The sequence below is a fragment of the Halichoerus grypus genome, chromosome 7, assembly GCF_964656455.1.
Source record: "Halichoerus grypus chromosome 7, mHalGry1.hap1.1, whole genome shotgun sequence".
Taxonomy (NCBI): domain Eukaryota; kingdom Metazoa; phylum Chordata; class Mammalia; order Carnivora; family Phocidae; genus Halichoerus; species Halichoerus grypus.
In genome coordinates, this window is record NC_135718.1 from 105,510,281 (window position 1) to 105,535,908 (window position 25,628).

The 25,628-nt window shown below is 35.9% G+C and overlaps 1 protein-coding gene across 7 annotated transcripts in view; it reads right to left on the reverse strand.

The window, feature by feature from the left end:
* Positions 1-25,628, reverse strand: part of COP1 (COP1 E3 ubiquitin ligase) — a 264,311-nt gene that overhangs the window by 170,140 nt on the left and 68,543 nt on the right. For 5 of the 7 annotated variants that reach the window (XM_078078001.1, XM_078078000.1, XM_078077998.1 and 2 more), the window contains 3 exons: positions 24,834-24,893; positions 23,327-23,403; positions 8,165-8,222 (listed from right to left, as the gene is read on the reverse strand). In XM_078078001.1, coding sequence (XP_077934127.1) covers positions 8,165-8,222; positions 23,327-23,403; positions 24,834-24,893 — 195 coding nt within the window. The remainder of the gene's footprint in view (positions 1-8,164; positions 8,223-23,326; positions 23,404-24,833; positions 24,894-25,628) is intronic. The other 2 variants (XM_036117242.2, XM_036117233.2) reach the window with 1 other exon arrangement.

Sequence of the window (25,628 nt, forward strand, 5' to 3'; positions counted from 1 at the left end):
TATATATATATATATATATATATATATATATGTTTTATAAATATATGAAATATATATGATTGTATAAATATTATGTATTATATACTGAGCAGCATGGATTAATCTCAGCTAGTCTGGATTGCCCACATGGTTATCTCTAGACTCTTGCCTACATTATGCAATGTATTCACTAAAGAAAGATAAAATGATATTCTGTACCATAAGTCAGTGAGTTGTTCTGGAACAAAATATATTAGTCTGTCAGCATTGTTTAGTAATAATAAATGAATTTATGATTTGTACGTGGTTTCAGTGGAGCCTTTAAAGGCTGGTCATGTAACTATAATGTACTGCCTACGTGACATATTTAAAATAAGAGATCCTGACCACAAGCCAACTTTGGATTCCTATTACTGAAGTACTTGAGACACAAGCCAGGAGTATTTCTAAACCTGGAAACAAAGCAGTTCCTGTATGACCCAGTCTGGAAGGACAAAGAAGCCTGGACCTGAAATCGCCATACCCCTTTCAGTGAGTATCCTCCTTCTGCTTGGCTGTATGGTATCCACTGCCTTTAATCAAGCTGTTCCAGAAGTATAAACTATTTGACTCCTGTGAGTCCTTTCATTAATCAAACACTTAAGGTGATTAATACGTAATTAATGCATATATATCTGTATAGACAACATAACATACATTATATATACACATACATATGTCTCCTAGGTCTCTCTGTCCATTGAAAACGCCTACAGGCACTGACATTCGAGGACCAATGAGCACACTTAAAACCCAGATCTTGGTATTTAAATAACATTCTCCATTGGAAGAAAATAAGGTTTCTTGGATACATCACTGATTCCAGGACTGGGGCAAGCTGATGCTGCAACATCTTATTGTCTAAGAATGTAAGAAGGTACTTAAAGAATGATAGGAACATGTCAAAAGAACGTGGAAATCAACTTCAAAGAGTTCCAACTAGCCAAATATGGGACAATTTAAGTTAAAAATGATTAACAGAGAGGCGCCTGGGTGACTCAGTCGTTAAGCGTCTGCCTTTGGCTCAGGTCATGATCCCAGGGTCCTGGGATTGAGCCCCTCATCAGGCTCCCTGCTCAGTGGGAGGCCTGCTTCTCCCTCTCCCACTCCCCCTGCTTGTGTTCCTGGCTCTCGCTGTGTCTCTCTCTGTCAAATAAATAAATAAAATATTTTTTAAAAAATGATTAACAGAATGAATTAGGAGGAATCCATAAATCCATAAGGATATAAACAAAGAGGAGGGAAAGGTCTTTCTTACAGTAGAAATGCTAACTAATAAATGTGGAATAAGGAATTAAAAATTATCATTAATTATCATTTGGGCAATAACCGTATCAATAACTATTTCAAGTAAGATTTATTAATAGCACAGATGAGAGAAAATGGTAATTTTACAGTAGAGAAATCTCATAGGTACCACCTTAATGAAGTGATCAGAGTTAACATCATCAGTATTGAGCAAAGAGGTATCATATGCACCCAGATATGAGAAACTAACAAAGAAGGGTGCAACTCTGTAGTATTCCCGGTTAAAATGGATAATCTGTATTGAGTCCTAAGAAAACATCTGACAAACTCAAAGTGAGGGATGTTCTACAAAATAAATAACATACTCTTCAAAAATGTCAGTGTAATGTAAGACTGAGGAACGATAAGAGTTTTAAGGAGATTAGAGAAGCATGACAACTAAATGCAACAAGTGATTGTAGATTAGTACTGAACAAGGAAAGTTTTATCTTTTTGCTAAAAGAGTATTTATTAATGGTATTAATGGCAAAACTGCTGAAATTTAAATAAGTTATCTCAAATAATATTAATGTTAATTTCCTGATTTTGCTAATTATACTAAGGATCTATAATAATTCTAAAGCAAAATCAACAGGTACTTATAAAAATCCAGAGGTATAAAATATTTGTTTCTGGCTTCACTTACATTATACTGTTAACACATTTTTCAATTCAACTATAAACATTTTATTTAAGAGGAGCACCTGGGTGGCTCAGTCAAGCATCTGCCTTCGGCTCAGGTCATGATCCCAAGGTCCTGGGATCGAGCCCCGAGTCGGGCTCCTTGCTCAGCGGAGAGCTGCTTCACTCTCTCTCCCTCTCTGCCTGCCATTCCCCCTGCTTGTGCACACGCTCTCTCTTGCTCTCTCTAATAAATAAATAAAATCTTAAAAAAGAATTTTTATTTAAGAGTAATAAAATCCTGTAGCTGTACCATAGTTTCTCTAGGTATTCTATTATGATTGGGAGTATTTATTTTCCCAGAATTTTTACCTACATAAATAATACTGGCATATAATCTTCACACAGTACTTTGACTTTTCTTATAATAAATTTCTATCCATATAATGATGAACTCACATTTTCAGCTTCTGTCTTATGTATACATTGTCAAATACTCTTCCTGGACTACCAACTCTCTTCCCTTCCCTTTCCCTCTCCCAAACTCACGCCCAACCACACACAGCAAGGAGTATTTCCAATTTTGAAAAGTTCTGAACCATATCTACTAGGTGACTCCTTTGGAACCTTGTATTACTTCATATTTTGTTTTATTATTTGGGAAAGTGAGTATTATTTCATATGTGACCCGGCCATTTGAATTTTCACTTTTTTTGAATTTTCACCTTTTTTGAATTTTCACTTTTTTTTACCATTTTCTCTTTTTTTTACCCTATTTGGAGCTTTCATCAAAAAGACGAAATGGATATAAAAAGTTTTCATTATTTTGAAGCAACTAAACCAATTACCTATCGTACTTAAAATACCTTTCCTAGTTTTTTAAAATATTGTTCATTGTTAAAATTCTGTTTATGTAAGATACAGCCTTCTTTCTTAATTTCTACAATCCTATTAGTATTTATCTCATTATTTAGCTGATTTAGACTCTCACAGTAAGTGGTTTTCCACAAATGGTTTGGTTTCCTGGCTATCGCAACACCATTTACTTAATCCCCACTTTCCCCACTGATCTGCGTAACCACCTTTACCACAGGCTAATAAATTCTTCATTACCTTTCAGTTCGATTTTAAATTTTATTGTGCTCCTTTTGTTACAGCAGTCTTAGAATACATTTTAATAATTTACTGGGTAAATGCCCTTGTGATTATTATACCTCTGAATCCATTCATCCTACTAATGAACTTTAAAGTCGGTCACACTCCCTGCACTCTTAAAAAATATTGAGATTTTTATGGAATCACATTAAATTAACAATTATGGCAACTGGTCTATTCAAATTGTTCTATAATTACTTTAATCTCAGTATTTTTAATTTTTCTTGAAAATTATATATTTCATTAAGACTCATTTTAATAGTATGCATAAGCACTGTCTAAATTATTTTAATCTACTACATATCATAAGTCAATCTCAATTATATATTGAAACATTTTATATGACCGCTTTCTTTATTTGTCTCCCTCTACACTCACCATCTTAAGATTTTTCCCAGCTTCGGGGCACCTGGGTGGCTCACTCAGTTAAGCGTCCACTCTTGGTTTTGGCTGGGGTTATGATCTCAAGATCGTGAGATTGAGTCTCACATCGGCTCCACGCTCAGCGTGGAGTCCGCTTGAGATTCTCTCTCCCTCTCCCCCTGCCCTTCCTGCTTGTGTACTCTCTCTGTCTCTCTCTCCCGCTCTCTAAAATAAATGGATAAATCTTTAAAAAAACAAAACAAAACAGGGGCGCCTACGTGACTCAGTCGTTAAGCATCTGCCTTCGGTTCAGGTCATGATCTCAGTGTCCTGGGATCGAGCCCCGCATCGGGGTCCCTGCTCGGAGGGAAGCCTGCTTCTCCCTCTCCCACTCCCCCTGCTTGTGTTCCCTCTTCTGCTGTGTCTGTCTCTGTCAAATAAATAAAAAATAAAATCTTAAAAAAAAAAAAACAATAAATGGGGGCGCCCTGGTGGCTCAGTCATTAAGCGTCTGCCTTCGGCTCGGGTCATGATCCCGGGGTCCTGGGATCGAGTCCCACGCCGGGCTCCTTGCTCAGCGGGAAGCCTGCTTCTCCCTCTCCCTCTCCCACTCCCCCTGCGTTGTGTTCCCTCTCTAGCTGTATCTCTGTCAAATAAATAAATAAAATCTTAAAAAAAACAATAAATGTATGTCCTTTGATACAAAGAATAAAGTGAGACAAGTACCTATTCAACCAAGTTTAACTGGTCTCATTCAAAAAAAAACAAAACACAAAGTCTTTATAACGGCCTAAGAAAGTCATGTGCCAAGTGGCCTCTGTTAAGTTTTATCTCATTTCTACTTTTCTCCCCATTGATTACTCCTCTCCAGCCACAACAGACTTCTAAACTATGTCAGGCATACTCCTACCTCAGAGCTCATTTACTTCTTAACCCTCTTCCCAGACCTTGGGAATCCCAGCGATACTCACATGGGCTTGCTCCCTCACCTCCACTTTGTTCAAAGGTAGTCTACTTTTATTACTGTAAGTATCTCTCCTACTAGACTGGAAGCTTGGTTACAGCAGAAGTCTTTGTTTTGTGATTGTTCAATCATGTATCCCCAGAGCCTGTAATAGTGCCTGGTATATAGCAGGTATTCCAAAACATAAATACATAAATAATTTAAAACTTTTTAAAAAATCTCTTGAATAAATGGGTATTTAAAAGCATAGGCTCTGAAGCCATAATGCCTGAGTTAAAATCTCAGCACCCTCCTCTTACTAGTTATGTTACCTTTAGCAACCTCCTTAACTTCCGTATGCCACAGTTTTCTCCTCAATAAAATAAAAAATAATAGTAATAGTACTTACCTCAGAGGGAAGTTTGGAGAATTAAAGTAGGTAATGCATGTAAAGTACCTTAATTACTTTAATGTTCATGAACAGTAAGTGTAAAATAATGATGACTAATGACTATTATTACTACTTTAATTCATTCTTGAGATATACTTCAAAATCTTCCACCATGTTTAAGTTTTAATTAATTTTCCAAAAATTTATATCAATTTTTGCTTTATATAAACTCCGATGCTTATACTATATCACACAAATTATTACTACTTTGGGGAACTATCACTTTTCTTTATGTGAAAAATGTTATCTTTTATGCTTTTCTCCTTAAGTCCTATTTTGGTAATGCACTTTTCTTTCTTCTTGTTTTAGTTTTTGTTTTTGCTATATTCTTTAGTATTCTTACATTTGACAGGCTTATCCTCAACTATTCCTCTATTTTCAATCCTTTTTGTGTCAATTTGCTTTAGGTCTATCTGTTCTAAAGAACATAGCTAGAAATGAAGGGTAGGCCCTCAGCACAGTATGTCCTATCAGTTCTATCCCATAAACACTAGTAGGATTTCCTCAACAACTTCCCTGTCCTCCAGTAGATGCTAAGGTTGGAGTCATCCAGGAGACCCAGCCTTTGTCACCCTTAGGCACACTTCACACTCTCATGTTAGGCAGCCTTCCTAATAAGTATTTTTTTAATCCTCTATAAATTCTTTTAAGTTTTCAGTGTGAGGATAGTAATAGGTCAATGGGATTTCTGGTGAGTGAAGGTTGGAGAGAGATTAACACACTGATTGGCTTAGTATACTATCTCAAACCAGAAATCTCTTTATTACATGATAATATCAAGTGCTGCTCTGAAAAGTAAAATAAACCAGGGGCGCCTGGGTGGCTCAGTCGTTAAGCGTCTGCCTTCGGCTCAGGTCATGATCCCAGGGTCCTGGGATCGAGCCCCGCATCGGGCTCCCTGCTCCGCGGGAAGCCTGCTTCTCCCTCTCCCACTCCCCCTGCTTGTGTTCCCTCTCTCGCTGTGTCTCTCTCTGTCAAATAAATAAATAAATTTTAAAAAATAAAAAAATAAACCAAAAAAAAAAAAAAAGCTATTATTACTTTTTTCACCCAGATTCAACTTCTATTGTTTCTAGCTCACTGCTAGAAATTCAATTAAATATCATGTAAATGGCAATTACAGAAAAACCTTTTCTTGTTCCTCTATGAAGAGACTGTCAATGCCCTGCAGCCAAAGACCAACAGAAACATACCTGTAGTTGAACAAGTTTTAATTATTGCTCACTGCAACAAAGAATATAACACACTATGGGTAAGAGAGAGGTATCTCAGTTAAGAGCCAACTTATAGGATACAGGCTCATGTTAAGTGTTTGGGGGAGGGCTGTGGATGGGATGCTTTCAAGAAGTGGGGGTAATTCTGTGGTTGAGTATCTAGAAGGATAGAACACTACAGTAAAACTAAAGTTGTAAATAGTAAAGCAACAGCAATTGCTCATATTAGCCAGGACATTAGGGTCTTTGGTATTTTTGGGGGCTTGCATGGTGACTGTTTTTATATGTGCTTAGACAGTTTATGAAGTGACCTCATATTTGTTTTACTTCATCACAGTCACAGAATGGATTTATCTGATGTTGATGTTTTGTGAGATTAGAGTCAAAAGGAAAATAGCAAGGTCCAACTGAATACAAAGCTGTTTCCAGATTCAAAGACTGCTTTTCCCTCTCAAGTTTTTAAGGTATGTTTCAACTTAATGCTTTATAATTTCTCCTGATATATCCCATTATGTCTTATAAAAACAAGAAGATCAGGCGCCTGGATGGCTCAGTTAGTTAAGCGACTGCCTTCGGCTCAGGTCATGATCCCGAAGTCCTGGGATCGAGTCCCGCATCCGGCTCCCTGTTCCGCAGAGAGTCTGCTTCTCCCTCCTACCCTACCCCCTCTTGTGCTTTCTGTCTCAAATAAATAAATAAAATAAAAACCCTTATAAAAAAAAAAAAAAGAAACAAGAAGATCTGGTGTTTTCACTGTTGTTCAGAAAGAGATGAGAACTAATCTATGAACTTAGTATAATAGGCCAAATACATGTATGCATATGAAGATAACACAGGATGTTCAGAGTAGTTATACCAACTAACCATGAAAGTAATAGAAGTGGTCATCTAAGTAGTGGGAAAAGGAAAACACAAAAGCTGCATGATCCAAAAGAATTTTCTTTTCACTTTGATAAAAATAACCACACTACACATAAAGTGAATATACAAATGAACATGCATTTAAAAACACCTCATTGTTTCCCTCTTACTATGAAGGATAATACTAGAACAATTTCTACAATCTGAATAAGATACAGGGATTAGATAATAGCACTGTATCCATGTTAACTTTTGGAATTTTAAAATTATATTGTGATTACATAAGACAATACCCTTGTTTTTAAGGAAATACACACTAAAGTATTTAGAGGTAAAGGATCATTATGCCTGTACCTAACTTAAACAATGCAGAGAAGAAAATTTATGTGTACATAAGCAAAAGAGAGAATGAGAATTAACAAAAAAATGTGATCAAATGTTAACTTTTAGACAATCTAGATAAAGGACATAAAGGAATTCCTTTTACCATTTTGGTTATTTTTCTCTAAGTCTGACATTATTTCAATATAAAAAGTCAAAAAAAAAAAAAAGTCCAGCCTCAAAATTAGATTTGACAAATATCAGCATCCCCAGGTTAAAGATGGAGAAAGTAAAAGTCAAAACAATCATACAATTAATTAGAAGAGAGGTGAAGCTGAAGTTTATTTTACTCAAATCTGTAGTTTACTTCCCACAGAAAAGCTTAACATTTCAACATAATGATGAGTAATTCATCAATAGATTATAAAGATCCCTGAGAAAAACAATGTGCTGATTATTCATAATTTCATCTTACAGTATTTCCTTCCTCTCAAGGTCCCATGTTACTAGCATTCAAAAAAAATTTTTTTGACTCATCATTGAGCACATAAATAGCTGTTTATGCATCAGAACTATCTAAGTCCCAATCAATGCCACAGCACTCAAAACAGTTATGTTTGTGACAGGACATTCCAGTAAACTAATCTATGACTTTAAAACTCAGATGATTATATTCATTGTACCACGAAAGCATACTGCTAAATATATCATTTACCTGAGGGGCGCCTGGGTGGCTCAGTGAGCGACTGCCTTCGGCTCAGGTCATGATCCTGGAGTCCCGGGATCGAGTCCCGCATCGGGCTCCCTGCTCGGCAGGGAGTCTGCTTCTCCCTCTGACCCTCCTCCCTCTCATGCTCTCTGTCTCTCATTCTCTCTCTCTCAAATAAATAAATAAAATCTTAAAAAAAAAAAAAAAAAAATATCATTTACCTGAGAACTGCCACTGAAACCAGGAGGTTGGCTGTATTCTGTAGAATCAATAATACTACTGCAAAATGAAGAGAGAAAAATATGATTTCAGTGTTTACATTATTCTAGCAACAGAAAAAGTAAATCTAAAATACATCATATCTAAATCCAATATTTTTAATTTCTAAGCAAAGAAAATATTTATTGCCAATAATTTAATTAGATACCAAATAAATGCATAACCCATAAACAATCAGCAAATAAACAATTTATAAACCCTTCACCCCATCACCTTAAACAAACACACCATGAAAGAATATCAATAGGAAATAATCACAAAACAAGTGTATACAGAAATGTATCTGCTTCAATTTCATTTTCAGATAGGAACACTATTTAAGGAAAAAAGGACTTAAGAGTATTAGGAAAAGAGCACAAGCAAGCAATCAAAGTTACAGTTAAGAGGTCCTGTTATGCCACTAAAAAGCTACGTGTCCTCAGACACATACTTTGTAACCACTCCGTTTCCTCATCTTCAAAGTGAGATGAGTGGGGACTATCTCTAGATTATCTAGAGTCCCTTCCAGGTCCAAAATGTTACGATAAACATCTCATGTGAAGGAAAATTACCAAAGGAATAGAATAAATGATAAAATACCAATAATCTTTTTTTTACAATCCAATACCTACCTATACACTAGTTTTCTCTACCTGATCAAAAACATAATCTGCTTTCTGCATTGGTTCTTTTTATTTGGTTGTAACGTCTCTGCATTTTCCTACGTAAGTTTAGAAAAATCTCTGAAACTATCTTTTTTTCCTATTAGTTCTATCTTTACCATGCCTATATTCTTCTCATCTTTAAATAAATTAGCCTATGAACACCATTAACACCTGAAAATGGCAAAACATGTATCAACCATGATAAACCACAGTTATTTACATTTTTAAAAATTCTCCTTCCCTATTACCACTACAAATAATATTTAATATTGTCTACCCTAATGAAATTTAGGCAAGTAAAGGTATGGATTAAGTTGTCTATACACAAAATCATTCTTTACTTTAGTATTCAAATAACCCCAAAAATTATAACATGAGAGGCATTCTTAAGGGTACACAGAGTGGGTGTGAATTTTACCCTTGAGCAGCTAAATGACTCTGGGCAAGTTGTTAATCTTATTTGATCTCTAGTTTCTCCATCTATTAAATAAGGAAGAGACTTCAGAGAGGTGTGAAATTTAAAAAAGTATGTTCTCAGTATAATTCCAAAAAAAAAAATGGTAAACATTTGATATACTTTACCCTCTATTAATACAAAATTAGTCAATAAAACACAACCTCACATTTTAAAAAGTGAAAAAAAAAAAAGTACAATAAATCAGATGGAACTGTCCTCACAATAGTCTTAAAAAACGCAACACAAACTAAAAGATCTTAATTCCTTGTGTTTGTAACTGTTCCTACAGTAAGGCTCAATTATACAAGAAAGAGCCTTCAAAGCACTTACACTACAAATTAAAGAATTAACACAATCTTGTAATAGGTTGCTTTATGGGAAATATAACAAATGATCACTGTCCTTACACAGAGTCATGCACTGGCATGACTAGATCATGTGCTACTTTTAGTATACTCCATCTAGGGACTAACAAGACTAAAAATGAAAAAACATGCAATCAAAATCTCTCTATTCGGGGCGCCCAGGTGGATCAGTTTAAGCGTCTGCCTTTGGCTCAGGTCATGATCCCAGGACCAAGCGCCACGTCAAGCAGGGTCTCAGGCATCGGGCTCCCTGCTCAGGAGGAAGTCTGCTTCTCCCTCTCCCTCTACCTCTGCCCCTCTCTCACTCTCTCTCAAATAAATAAATAATAAATCTTTTAAAAAACCAAAATCTCTCTGTTCCTTTTACTAATGAAATCTAATCCCCTAGCATTTTTATAAACATTAATAAAATTATGTAGCTGCCTATTTAGAAGTCAGTAGAATACAGCATTTATTTTTTATGGTATTATAATTCAGATTTTGATTGTAAGCCTGAATAATGATATTGATATATCAGTGTCTACAGTGAGATAACACTACATACCAAATACATATTTTTAAAAATACCCATCAATTTATAAAAGAAATTGAAATTACAGGTTTTAAATGGTATTTTATTAATAATGACACAGTTTGAAACTTATGTTCTTTCAGATCTTAATCTTATTCACTAGGGAAAATTTATTGATGCATACAAAGACTACAACAGAAGAAATCCGAAAAACAAACCTCCTTAATTATTCTCTATAAAATGTGTGTTGTATACAAAGTAATATAGGTAGTAGGAAATATTAAAAAGCACTGACGGTCTGGTTCCTCTTGATTCTGGTGCTACACCACTTCTTAACTCTAAGTCAGCCACAGTCACCAGATGGTAATGACAACAATGACAGAAGCACTATTATGTCCTAGGCACTGACCTAAACCATTTAAACCCTCTTAACTCTAAGGTAGATACTATTATCATTCCCATTTCTCAAATCAGGCACGGAGAGATTATGTATTTGGCCCAAAGTAACAAAGTTAGCGAACAGCTGAGTTAGGATTCAAACTCATGCAGTTAGGCTCCAGAACCACCATGCTGTATCTATATTCCCTAGGCACATCATGTTCTCTAACTGAAAAGGGGGGAAATCTCCTGGATTAGTTCACCCCAACTCACAGACATAATGTAAGGAGAAAAGTGAAAGAATAGCCACCTATGAATATGAAAGAGAAACTATTATTTAAAATAAATGTCATTAAAGTTATAAAACTTTAATAAAAACATTATAACAGCAAGGTCAAGAAGAAAATTTCAGCGTAGTGACTAAAACTGATTTAACAATAAATACACTTTAATCAAGACGGGGAAAATGAGTTGATAAAAAAAAAGAAATCCCAATGTTTTCACTGGGAAAATGAGAAGCTTAGCTAAAAACATAAATGAAAACTATGCAGCGTTAACCCGAATTACAAGGGAAATTCACAGCTGTGCAACTAGATGTCACACAACTACTCTCACTCAAACATTTGCCTCCAAAAACAAAGGTATATTTCATAATTAAAAGGCAGACTAGTAAGTCAATTTCACATAGAAGCTATATCCATAATGAATAAGTAGCTTAGAGAAAATAGTGGTTCATTCTTGGTAAAAATACTAGATGACTACCTTTTGATTGGGCTTTTATTTGAAAAAGATGGTTCACATTTAAATTACCAATAGATGCATTAGCTAATTAAATTATAGAGAATTTTTTATTCTGTGAGCAAACTACAGCATATTAAGATGATTTAAGGCTAAACATTAGGGGCACCTGGGTGACTCAGTCGGTTAAGCATCTGCCTTTGGCTCAAGTCATGATCCCAGGGTCCCGGGGATTGAGCGCCGCATCAGGCTCCCTGCTCAGCGGAGAGTCTGCTTCTCCCTCTCCCTCTGCTTCTTCCCCTCCCCACCTTGTGCTCTCTCTCTTTCTCTCTCTCTCTCTCAAATAAATAAATAAAATGTTTTTAAAAAATCATTTAAGGCTGAACATTAAAAAAATAAATGAGGGTTTTAAATAAATAAGGGAACTGAATGGACAAAAAATTGCTATGTACACACATGAAATTAGACAAACTGCTGCTATTCATTTGTTCTTTCATTTGTCTAAATTTAAGACAGAGAAGAATAAGCCTCTACATTTAATAAACTATATGAGGCTAGAGCCAAAACCTGTTCCCTTGCAGTATTTTACATAAAAGTATTAAACCAGTCCCCCAAAACAAAGCATGCTAAGCAACACGTAACCTGAAAATAATTTGATTTATAAATTTTAATAATGATTAATTAAAATCAAATATGGTTTTAATTACTTTTTTTTAAAGATTTTATTTATTTATTTGACACAGAGAGAGAGCACACAAGCAGGGGGAGCTGCAGGCAGAGGCAGAGGGACAAGCAGACTCCCTGCTGAGCAGGGAACCTGATGCAGGGCTCAATCCCAGGACCCTGAGATCATGACCTGAGCAGAAGGCAGATGTTTAACCGACTGAGCCACCCAGGCACCCCTATGGTTTTAATTTCTTAAAACAATAAAGTATGCTACTATTTTATTTCCTTTCTACCATGGCAGTAATCCCTAATATTATAAACACATAAGAACCAAATTACTTGCTTTTCTCAAAATAATGTTTTCTGTCAGTTACTTAAAACAGGTTTTTCTCTGCTACATCAGAGTGATCATATCATTTCTTTTATATAAGAATTGAAGTGTTGAATTCCAAATTAATGGTAAATCTCATTTACTAAAAAACCAAAACTCCTGTGGGCCCCACTTCTGCAGACACCTCAAGAGACTAGAAATCAGTCTTAATGTTTGTTTTTCCTTTCTGATTCTACCAAACCCTTTAACATTTGACACAACTATTCAAACAAATCATCCAATATCAATGTGATTCACCTGTCTACTAACATCTATTGAGTGCTTACTATGTGCCAGGCATTATTCTCATTTCTCTAATGTATTATCACATTTTTTTTTTAAAGATTTTTTTTTTATTTATTTATTTGACAGAGAGAGACACAGCGAGAGAGGGAACACAAGCAGGGGGAGTGGGAGAGGGAGAAGCAGGCTTCCCGCTGAGCAGGGAGCCCGATGCGGGGCTCGATCCCAGGACCCTGTGATCATGACCTGAGCCGAAGGCAGACGCCCAACGACTGAGCCACCCAGGCGCCCCTGTATTATCACATTTAATCATTGAAGACAGGTATTGTCCTTATTTTACAAATGAGAAAACTGAGGTGTACAAAAGTTAATAAACAAGATCAAACTGCTCATAAGTTGTAGAGTTGAAATTTGAACCCAGGCCGTATAATTCCAAAATCCTTAAGGAAGACTACCAAAATGACATACATTTTCTCTTCCTGAAGAATATCACTGCCCTCCCACTTTTGAACCAAAAGTTTCTATTTATCTTCTTTTCTTCTTTTATTCTCAACTATGTGATGACTTCCAAAACTCTTTCACCTCCCAAGGCTTAATGAGCTCTAGAGTAAGGATGCTTGCATTAAAATACTGGTTATGCCACTAATCATGTGATACTGGGCAAATTACTTCATCTCTAGGACTCAACTCCCTCATCTGTACAATGAAGAGGATAAAAAAACCTACTGCACTGCATCTGTTCTGAGGGTTATATAAGATAGCACGTGTAAATTACAAAACGGTCCCTAACACATAGATATCACTATGATAGTTATAACTTTTATAAATAAATACAGTTCTCTAAGACAGTAATAATTTCTTGATTTTGATGCAAAATCCAACTGAAAATTAACAGGAAACCTTTTCTAATACACTGTCTCAGACTCCCACTTTGTTAGGCTAAGTGCTGTGTTTAACCACTTTATATTCTACTACTATTTTCCAGTAAGGGGAAATAGTTCACAATTTAGTTATAATTCACAGAGGAGAAATTTTTAATTATCAGATGATACAGGTACCACAAATGTTAGTGTTACAAAACCCCAGTTATCTGAAATAAACTTAGAAAAGGCTTTTAAAGCAAAGAAAGCAGAAAAAGCATTCCAAAAACTTAAGATTCAAAGGTAAAGGATCTGGAGAATGGGGGAACTATGCTAGGACTTGGGTAGGAGAAAGACAGTAAATAGCAGAAACGAAAAATGGTAATAACACATAAAATTTCATGCTTTATTCAATTATCCTTATATCTAAAACAGGGTTACCATGTATTCCGACAGTTTTCCCAGCCTCTCCCATCCCAGACCTCCCACAATCAAGGTATACCTAAAATAATCAAAGAGTTTCCCTCTATGACTAACCTGACAAAACAAAAAGCAAGAGGATCTAATCACAGTATATGAATGGAATCAACAACAATGGAATCAACAAGGAATGATTGCTATATACGAATAATTTGCTTCCGACCCAAAGACTTATTTTAACTTTCCTGGTTCTCCCAAGTCCAGAAACTTGATTTCAGGTGTTTTGTTTTGTTTTGATTTCAGGTGTTTTTAAGACATTATAGAAAGATATGTAACTTTACAGAATTGAGAGTAAAACAGAAATCCTCTCCAAAAGATGAAATAAGCTAAAGATATAAAACTTTAGTATTAAATATTTGAGCTTTCTTTTACGAAAAAAATCATATCTGATTTAAAGATTTACTTAGACACATCTCAATAATACAGACATATTCACTACCTACCAAACCAATGTTTACATATTTTTAAAGTATGATCCCCCAAACCTGCTTTTAAATCTCTGGGAACCACCTCAGACCTAATGATGAGATTTGGGGGTAGGGTTCGAAAATCTTCATTACAAATAAGAGTCTTGGTTAATACACACACTGGAATTTGGCCTATTCACACCCTAGATTTCAGAACTGGAATGGACTGTTACTATCATCATTAAGTGGTGACAAATTATACCTCATAACAAGAACTCAAAGGTATTTTTTAAAAATCCTGAAATGCCTGCAAATCAAATGTAAATACCAAAGTTTCAGAGTTAAAAGCATTTTGATTATTTTAAATTTTGGAATCAAATTCTTATTTACATATTTTAAGCAGAAAAATTAATTTGCCAGCATAACTTATTTTTCGACCTAAAGCTATGTAACCATGAGAGCAGGGTTCCAGGGTCTGTCATATTCACAACTGTATATCCAGTGCCTAGAACAAGGTTTTATACATGTCTTATATGCCCTCCAAAACTGGCTGAGTGACTGAGGAATAAATTCTTCAGACATTCTAAATAAACTGCACAGTGGGGCGCCTGGGTGGCTCAGTCATTAAGTGTCTGCCTTCGGTTCAGGTAATGGTCCCAGGGTCCAAGGATCAAGCCCTGCATTGGGCTCCCTGCTCAGCGGGAAGCCTGCTTCTCCCTCTCCTACTCCCCCTGCTTGTGTTCCCTCTCTCGCTACGTCTCTGTCAAATAAATAAAAAATCTTAAAAAAAAAAAGAAACTGCACAGTTTCAGAAAAGGTTTTCATTGGGGCGCCTGGGTGGCTCAGTCGTTAAGCGTCTGCCTTCGGCTCAGGTCATGATCTCAGGGTCCTGGGATCAAGCCCCGCATCGGGCTCCATGCTCAGCGGGGAGCCTGCTTCTCCCTCTCCCACTCCCCCTGCTTGTGTTCCCTCTCTCGCTGTGTCTCTTTCTGTCAAATAAATAAAATCTTTAAAAAAAAAAAAAAAAAAGAAAAGGTTTTCATAAATTGCTAATTCTCTACTACCTATCAATTTAATGAGAAATTGCAGATGTGGGACGCCTGGGTGGCTCAGTCTGTTAAGCGTCTGCCTTTGGCTGGGGTCGTGATCCGAGGTCCTGAGATCAAGTCCAACATCGGGCTCCTTGCTCAGTGGGGAGCCTGCTTCTCCCTCTGCCACTCCCCCTGCTTGTGAGCTTGCTCTCTCTGACAAATAAATGAATAAAATCTTTAAAAAAAAAAAAAATTGGGACTCCTGGGTGGCTCAGTTGGTTACGCGACTGCCTTCGGCTCAGGTCATGATCCTAGAGTCCCAGGACCGAGTCCCGCATCAGGCTCCCTGCTCAGCAAGGACTGTGCTTCTTCCTCTGACCCTCCCCTGACTCATGCTCTCTCTCTCTTATGCTCTCTCTCTCTAAATAATTAAATAAAATCTTTAAAAATAAATAAATAAAAATATAAATAAATAAATTGCCGATATATGAAGAGTACCCATTACATTACTGCCAAGGAAGTTTTCTACATTTTGTGTTTCTTTTTGTTTTAGCTTAAGTTGAAAATTCTGTAAGATTCTTCAATGTCCTCCATCTCCTATGACTTTAATTTCAACTCCTTTGCATAGTATAGCATCAGGGTAAGGCAAGTAACTCCTTACTACTCCCAACAATAAAACAATCAAGTACTGGTTTTACTACTTCTCCCACACCATACATAAACTTCACTAAAAAATAGCAACACATTATTTATGTTCAAAAGTCCTCGATGCAGGTATAGCAGAGATTTGTTAAGATCCACCTAACCTTGGAGATACGGAACAAAGTGTCAGCCTGTGTGTGGAGAATTTCCCATATTGTTACAATTCCCCTCTTTGATAAAGGAAATAAAGACTAAATAAAAACTCTTTTTTTTTTTTTAAGATTTTTTATTTATTTCAGAGAGAAAGGGTACAAACAGGGGAGACAGGCAGAGGGAGAGAGGGAGAATCAGACTCCCCGCTGAGCAGGGAACCCGATGTGGGGCTCGATCCCAGGACTCTGAGATCACGACCCGAGCTGAAGGCAGACGCGTAACCAACTGAGCCACCCAGGCACCCCTAAATAAAAACTCTTTAGGTTTATGGAGGAAGATTTGTTTAAGATACAGAATAAATTAGAGACATACTTGTAAGGATTAGAGTTAGACTTAACCATAAAAACATTTCAATTCCTGGGCCGCCTGGGTGGCTCAGTTGGTTAAGTGATGGGCTATTGATTTCAGTTCAGGTCATGATCTCTGGGTCATGGGATAGAGCCCTGAGTTGAACTCTGCACTCAGCACAGAGTCTGCTTAAGGCTCTCTCCCTTGGGGCGCCTGAGTGGCTCAGTCGTTAAGCGTCTGCCTTCGGCTCAAGTCATGATCCCAGGGTCCTGGGATCGAGCCCCGCATCAGCTCCCTGCTCCACGGGAAGCCTGCTTCTCCCACTCCCACTCCCTCTGCTTGTGTTCCCTCTTTCGCTGTGTCTTTCTCTGTCAAATAAATAAATAAAATCTTTAAAAAAAAAAAAAAAAAAGACTCTCTCCCTCTACCTCTCCCCCTGCCCCTGCCCCCACTGGCGAGCTTTCTAAATAAATAAAATCTTTTAAAAATTTTCAATTCCTGTATGTTAAAAAAGTTATCTCCCCAAGTAAAATAAAGCAACTCAACTAATATAAATGCCAAAAAGTACCAAGAACTTAAGCATTAATATGTGAAGAAAGATCCATTAACACCGGGTCATAATCCAGCCAAAGACCTAATATGCAAGAATAAGGAATGTGGGGGGAGGGAGGGTACCTGGGTGGCACAGTCAGTTAAGCATTCAACTCTTGGTTTTGGCTGAGGTTGTGATCTCGAGGCCATCCAAAACCACCACCCACCACCACACACACTTTTTTTTTTTTTTATGACTGTAGGTAAATATAATTGCATAGGTAAATATAATTGTTCACTGATACAGGTGAGCTAAAGAAGAATTTCATAATCTAGTCCACAGCCATTATGAAATATCAAATTCCTTGAATTTCATTAGTTTACTCAAATTATATACAAATTCACAAGGTATTAACTCACTACCCTATGTATATATTCTTAATAATAAATAATTGTAGCATTGATAAAGTGACCCTTTGCTTTTCCTTCCTATTATACCTACATTTTGATTCAAGTGGACCTTTGTCAATAGAAACACAAATGAAAGCTAAGTCTCAAAAATATCTGTTAAAAATAGTTAGATAAAAGCAAAAGTGTCTTCCATAAAAGTCTTTTATCTCTTTTTATTTATAAACCTCCCTCTTTTATGCCACAGGAAGCCTTAATAAACAATTCAAATTTTAAACTTATAAATATGTCTTCCAAAAAAATGAATTAAATTTACAATCAACAGGAAGTCTCTTATGGGGGACGCCTTGGTGGCTCAGTTGGTTAAGCATCTGCCTTCAGCTCAGGTCATGATCCCAGGGTGCTGGGATCAAGTCCCACATGAGGCTCCGTGCTCAGCGGGAAGTCTGCCTCTCTCTCTGCCTGCCACTCCCCCTGCTTGTGCTCTCCCTCTCTCTCTCTGACAAATAAATAATCTTAAAAAAAAAAAAAAAAAGGAATTCTCTTATGGGTAAAAGCATTTTAAAGATCAGAGAGTCTAGGTCAGAAAAATTTTACTTAAAGTATTTCTATTATATTTATTTACTATTTTATCATAGGAAAACAAAAGTTATTCTGCAAATTTAACTCCAGTAACTATCTGGATCACATTAAAGCATATCTACCTTAAGCAGATAGAGCAGTTTAAACTAATACATTATCTCCAAACTAAGTTATTTGAAGTTCTGAAAACACAAAGGTGAGAGAGTAACAATTGACAATTCTGAAATACTTGCTTAAAGACAAAGAATAAAAGCAATTATGAGACTATTATTTCTAAGACAGAAAACACATCAATGAGAAGCATTTAAAAATTTACAAGCATCATTACTCATAATGGTTTTAGAAAAGACTTAAAAATCTAAATTTTAGTTATTATTTTTCTCTAAGAATGTTTTAACCTAAAAATCATCACTGTCATTATCAAGAAGAAAATCTCAACAAAAATGTTTCATTTTAGTACTTAAAGTTTGAGCTAAAGTTAAAAATTAATAACCTTTGTATCAATATATTAATGTTATATTAATATCATATATTAATAATCCTCTAAAAGAGTATATTAAGATAGATATGCTCATAATTGTATTATCAGATAAAAGGACCAATCCCATTTGTCAACAGGTAAAAAAGACCATGCTTGCCTACCATTCTCTAATTCACTCATCACTTGACACACATAACTATGCAACAGTAAAGTATAAACTCAGCTCACTATTAATTGTGGAGATTTTCCCCCTCACAATCTAAAGCAAAATGAAAAAGGCCCTGAAAACAGCAATCTTCAGCTTAAACTAATTCTAATAAGAGAAATTTGTAAAGGATGAAGGCTTCAACGTGTTTAAAAAAAAAAAATTCAACTAATTTTAAGAAGGAAAAATCACACACTCTCCCCCACCCCGAACCACATTCCAATGAAGCCTGGCTGACAGTTTTTGTTCTGTTGTTTTTTTAAGATTGTATTAGTTTATTTATTAAGTATACTAATGGTCAAGCTTTGATCAAAATCTCACTAACTGCGGACGCCTGGATGGCTCAGCTGGTTAAGCATCAGCCTTGGGCTCAGGTCATGATCCCAGGGTCCTGGGATCGAGTCCCACATCAGGCTCCTTGCTCAGCGGGGAGCCTGATGCTCCCCCTGCTTGTGCACTCTCTCTCTCCCTCTCTCTGACAAATAAATAAAATCTTTAAAAAAATAAATATATATATATATACATATATATATATAATCTCACAAACTAATAAAAATTAAACTCGAGGTTACGTATACTTTTATTCAAAAACATATTTTAAGTACTAATACGTATAAATGCTCATATAAAAATAAAGGAGTATAAAAAAACTTAATAGTCACAGAATTACAGTACACTATGGGAAATACACAAAACTAATACACACAGCACAGAAGCCGGAACAAAATAATTAGAATTTTTTTTTAAGTGTTTAATTCTATCTCCTCCTTCCTTTCTCCCTTCAGTCTTTACGGAAATGGTATATCAAAAAAGAATAGAGTTCACCCTTGGTTGGATTCTTGAAGGGGGGGCACTTTGGAAAGGGGGAGCTATGTAAGAGATGAATCCAGAAGTTTCTAGGCAAAAGGAATAGGTATAAGTAAAGGTATTTTAACATCCTGTTTTGGGAGTTAAATTCAATTCTAAAGCACAAAAAAAGATACAGAAGGCCATGCAAAACAGTTGGATCTAAACCAACTTACATGTAGTGGAAAGTCACTGAAGGATTTTAAGCAGGAAAGAAACATGATCAGATTTCTGGCAATACAGGGCAAGAGGATAGTTAAAAGACCACTGCTAGACTCCATGTGATATGGAGGGTCTAAACAGCAAAAAGAGAATACACAGGATATGAAAATTATAGCTAATCATGGTATACAGAAGATAAAATCCTGGGGGAAGTGGGGTAAGAGAAAACAGTTGTATGTCTTTTTCTTCTCATTTAAATACATAATCTAATCATTAACTTAGAATCTATGTAAGGGATTCAATGACCAGACATATAAAGAGGTCCTCATTACAGAAGGAAATAAATGAATCAACAAAAAGGCTTTTTAAGGTAAACCTGCTATAAAAAAGACCAAAAACATTACAGTGAGGAATAAAACAAAATTGTCTTGCATTTAAATAATAAAGCTAATAATTATGGTGGAAGAAGGTTACTATAATTAGAACTACATGCTATTTCTTAAAAATAAAGAAAAATAAAGTATTGATAGTATAACATAACATGTTTAATTTCACATCTTAACCTTAAGGGTCATTTCCTAAGAGTACTTTAGGGCTACGTGATTTTTCCCAAGTGTCTCTCTCAAACCTTGATATTCAAATTACTTGTTCTATGAAAATATCAAAATACTCTTTTGAAGAAAGTATTATGTTTGCCTGTTTTCCCTTCTTCAACTATTAACTAAGTTAAATCTTCCAGAACCTCATTTGACAATAGCTTTGCATAGGATTTTAGTTGTTTTCCAACAAAGTTTTCATAGATTTCATGAAATCCTGAATCTTCCATAAGATCTTTTTTTTTTTTTAAGATTTTATTTATTTGACAGAGAGAGAGAGAGCAGACAAAGTGGCAGGCAGAGAGAGCAGGAGAAGCAAGCCCCCACTGAGCAGGGATCCCAATGCAGAACTTGATCCCAGGACCCTGGGATCATGACCTGAGTCAAAGGCAGACCCTTAACCAACTGAGCCACCCAGGCGCCCCTGCTACTTTATCTTATAAATAAGATATTCTAGAGTCACATTAACTATGTAATTCAACTTTTTTCCTTTGTATTTTATTTTCTTTAAAACACCTGGGAATGACTCAGTCTGTGGGATATTGTTACCCTTAAGTTTAATGCTCACTTTCTGAAATACACGGGATCTTTGTCAATGGAATACTATGTGAGTGTATGAAGGTAAGCAAAAATTGTCATCTCACAAAATATTCACTGACAATTCCCATTGTCCTATCTCTCTCGGCAAAAGGAAAAGGTATAAGTAAAGGTATTTTAACATCCTGTTTTGGGAGTTAAATTCAATTCTAAAGCACAAAAAAAGATACGGAAGGCCATGCAAAACCACTTCTCATCTCTTCCTCCAATAAAATCCTAATCCAAGGCACCATCTCCTCTCTTCTAGACTGTTAACTTGCCTCCTAACTTTTACCACACTTCTAATGGCAGGGGGTTGGGACAGTCTCTTCTCTATCTTCCACCTGGGTACCCCAGTAAACATTTTAAAATCTAAATCAGATCCTGCTCAAAACTCTCCCAAGACTTTTCTTTTTTAAAGATTTATTTATTTAGGGGCGCCTGGGTGGCTCAGTCGTTAAGCGTCTGCCTTCGGCTCAGGTCATGATCCCAGGGTCCTGGGATCGAGCCCTGCATCGGGCTCCCTGCTCCGCGGGAAGCCTGCTTCTCCCTCTTCCACTCCCCCTGCTTGTGTTCCCTCTCTCGCTGTGTCTCTCTCTGTCAAATAAATAAATAAAATCTTAAAAAAAAAAAATTATTTATTTATTTATTGGGGGGGGGCAGAGGGAGAGGGAAAGAAAGTCTTAAGCACACTGTGCCTTCAGGGCAGAGCCTGACTTGGGGCTCAATCTAATGACCCTGAGATCACAACCTGAGCAGAAACCAAGAGTGGGATGCTCAAATGACTGTAGCACCCAGGGACCCTGACTTTCTATCATATTTACACTTCATTCACGTGTTAGCTTAAATGTTACCTCCCCAAAGAAGCCTGACTATACAAACTAACTGGAACTACATACTATTTCCGGTCCTAATATGCCCTAATTTTTTTTTTTGCAAACCCCTAATATGCTTAATTTTTCTTCCTAACATACTACTTACATGCTCTGTACTACTACTACTACATCATATATATATTTGTTTAGTATCTCCCCAAGCCTCACACAGACACCTCCCAAAAGGTAAGCTCCATTAAGGGCAGGGACTTTGCCAGCTATATTCCAACAAATATAACAGGGCCTAATGCATATCAGAGGCATTCAATAAATAGAGCCAGTTAAAGTAATATAATACTATATTATCACATGTTACTAAAACCCATCAGTGAGAGACTGAATAACAAAAACCTGGACACAACAGAAAGAAATGCTACCATTAAACAAGAGAGAGATAGGACAATGGGAACTGTCAGTGAATATTTTGTGAGATGACAATTTTTGCTTACCTGCCTACACTCACACAGTATTCCACTGACAACGATCCCATGTATTTCAGAGAGTGAGCATTAAACTTAAAGGTAACAATATCCCACAGACTGAGTCATTCCCAAGTGTTTTAAAGAAAATAAAATACAAAGGAAAAAAGTTGAATTACATAGCTAATGTGACTCTAGAATCAACTAGAACTCACAAGGATTCTCCATAAATGGTTAATGAGGAAAATATCAAACATCCCAGGAACCTTCGTTAACCAAAAAGTTCCCTGTGCCCCTTTCCCCTCATATCACACTAAACTAGATCCACCATAGCTTTCCCGAACTGACACAGGTTTTGAAGACTGGTGTAATCTCTTGTACTGGCACTGAACTGCCTGATAATTCACATGTTATCCCAAAACTGTTTGAAAAGCTTCCACTGGGCCATTATCCTAAATGGATTAGTAAGTTAAAAACATGTAAAATTGCTCTTACTTTGAACACTTCAAGCAAAAATTTCAAATTCCAATTTTAGGTAGGATAGATTTCATCAACTAGAACTTCAAAGCTAGAAGGAACCACAGACATTTATTGTACTTCACAAATACTTACTGAAGGAGGCCAGTCACTACTGCTACTCTAAAACCTAGGGAAACAATCACAAGCAAGACAAAATAATCCCTGTTCTAACAGAGCATATAGAAGAGAAGACAAATTAACAACACAGAGTAATGAAGAAAATACCAAAGTTTTTAGGGGAAAAGCCCAGCGTTTTACTTTATCAAATTTCTCCCTAATCTTACCTACCATTTCATGTTCTCAAATTGCAGATTTTTAAGGTCATTTGATTTTAACTCACAAGATATTTAAAGCTACTATTATTTCAAGAAATTCACCAAACTTTTAATCCAACAGTGAATTCATAATATTACAATATTCTGCTGTTTGTGGCATGAAAATTCAAAGCATTAAGGAAACAGATGGTCCATCTGAATCTCATTTCTAGATCATGACCAAAAGCAATTTCTCAGGGGTTTTGAATATTACATGGAAAAGGCTCCCAAGGACTAGTACCATATGTGCATTTTGCAACATAAATCCTAAGTAATTACAAATTTGAAGCTTTGTACCTGTGTGATGGAGAAGGAGCTTCAAATTGAGGCACTGTGCTATCCTCACTGACAGGAGAGTACAAGCCGCTCATTTCCTGAAAACACAATTATTTGAGTTATAGTAGACACTCCAAACAGAAGATGTAGAAGTCAAAATGAGATACGATATTATATTCCCTTCCAATCCTAGATTTTTCTCAGTCACATTTTGTCTCAACATCCGTATTTGTCAAGGCTTCCTCTCCTCAGAGTACAAAGCAAGATTATCTAAAAAGTTCAGAGACAGCTTTTTCTACGGTACACATTCTTAGAGAACTAGAAACTCTTTAATAAATATTGTTCATCACTAATGAAGCCACCAAATGCAGACAAAGACAAATATAAATATTTCAAATGAGATGTACTATATTGTACTATAAGCTAATCATTAATCCAAGTGAGAACCTATTGATAAATATTAAGATAAGTATGACAGTATGGTATGTGAATCATTAGATTCAGCTCTCTAAAGTCCAGAAAAACAGGTATGTGTTTACTTTAAAAATATCTTCTGAAAGCATTAAGCAAGTCATCTTGATTCAAATATTAGCATTTTAAAATAAAGACTTAAAGCCTAACTCATTAACTCAGAGGAAGAAGCCTCCTAATCAACTATTATTGCATAAATTATGCACCTCTGAATCATACCAACAACCTGGCCTTTTTTATGTGTTATTCTGATTAATGGGAAAGCAGCAAATTCTTAAAATGCCACTAAAGATACATAATCAGGTAGAATTACTTCTGTCTAACCCAAGCTCAGTTCAGTCATACAACAAGGGACATAAGCATAGTAGTAACAAGTTACAAGTAACAAGTTAGGAATGCCACATGGGATACTGAATTTCCACAAAATATTAAACTCAAGATCATTTAACATGTTCTACATATCAGCACAAGAAAATTACAACACATATGAACAATTTAAAACACACACTAAATTTAAATGTAGTTGCAGAAAATAACCTCACATCATAATAGCCTATGAGCCTCCAAAAGATCTTCCCATGGATTTCCATAAGTAAACTATATTATACTATAAATGCCTAGATTATTGTTCACGTGTTTTTGTAACTCTTTGTAAATTAACCTTAGCACAGAAGATATGTAAAAAATTACTTACTTAATAAAACAATAGAATTGTGACATTATAATTTTAATGATAATTGAGGGTTTTGTGGGAGTTGATTTAAGTTACTAGGATAGAGTACCAAGAAAATTAAATGATTTTTTTCAATCTACCCAAGAATAATTATGGCAATAAAACAGTGAAAACAAATTTAGTATACATTTTATCATAAAGTGTTCAGAATGCTTTTTGTATGAAAATGCACTCTGAATTAAAATTAAGTATTTTAAGTAACATCTGTTACATTCTATATAGTGGAAACAAATCCCATAAATTTAATGCAGTAATTTAAAGGAAAAGTGACAATTTCATGAAACTGAAAATTGCTAGAGATGTGAGAAATTCTTGGTTTCTTACTTCCACTCTTTTAATATCCTCTTCCAAAACACTCAGCTCCTTCTGGATCTGTTCCAGTTGCTGCAGACAAAATAGAGAGGGGGGGAAAAAAGCCTAAACCAAACCACACTGGCATCACCATGATCATAAAATAACTCTGCATTTGGAAAATAATTTCTAGAAAATTGGGCACTAATAATAGATTGCAGGGATGAAAAATTGCAGACAAAAAGCTGAAAAGTTCTATGTTAAAAAATGTAGAGACTTAATATTTAAGAAAACACAACGCTGTACTTCTTCAATGCAACAAGGATTGACTTTATTCATTATTCAGATATGAATGATCAACAAAAATGACAGTGTGACTTAATAAAAATAGGAGACATCCAAAGACTTTCCAATTACCTCATTTGTTAGCAATTAATGTCAGCATGTCAGTTGTTAACTCCATTTTAAAATAAAAATTAGTTTCACACAAATAATGCAATATATGTTAAGAAAGAAAAAAAAAAAGAAGAAGAATGTAGCAGGAGGGGAAGAATGAAGGGGGGGAAATCGGAGGGGGAGAAGAACCATGAGAGACGATGGACTCTGAAAAACAAACTGAGGGTTCTAGAGGGGAGGGGGGTGGGGGGATGGGTTAGCCTGGTGATGGGTATTAAGGAGGGCACGTTCTGCATGGAGCACTGGGTGTTATGCACAAACAATGAATCATGGAACACTATATCTAAAACTAATGATGTAATGTATGGGGATTAACATAACAATAAAAAAATTAAAAAAAAAAATTAGTTTCACAGAGGTTAAATCCCACTA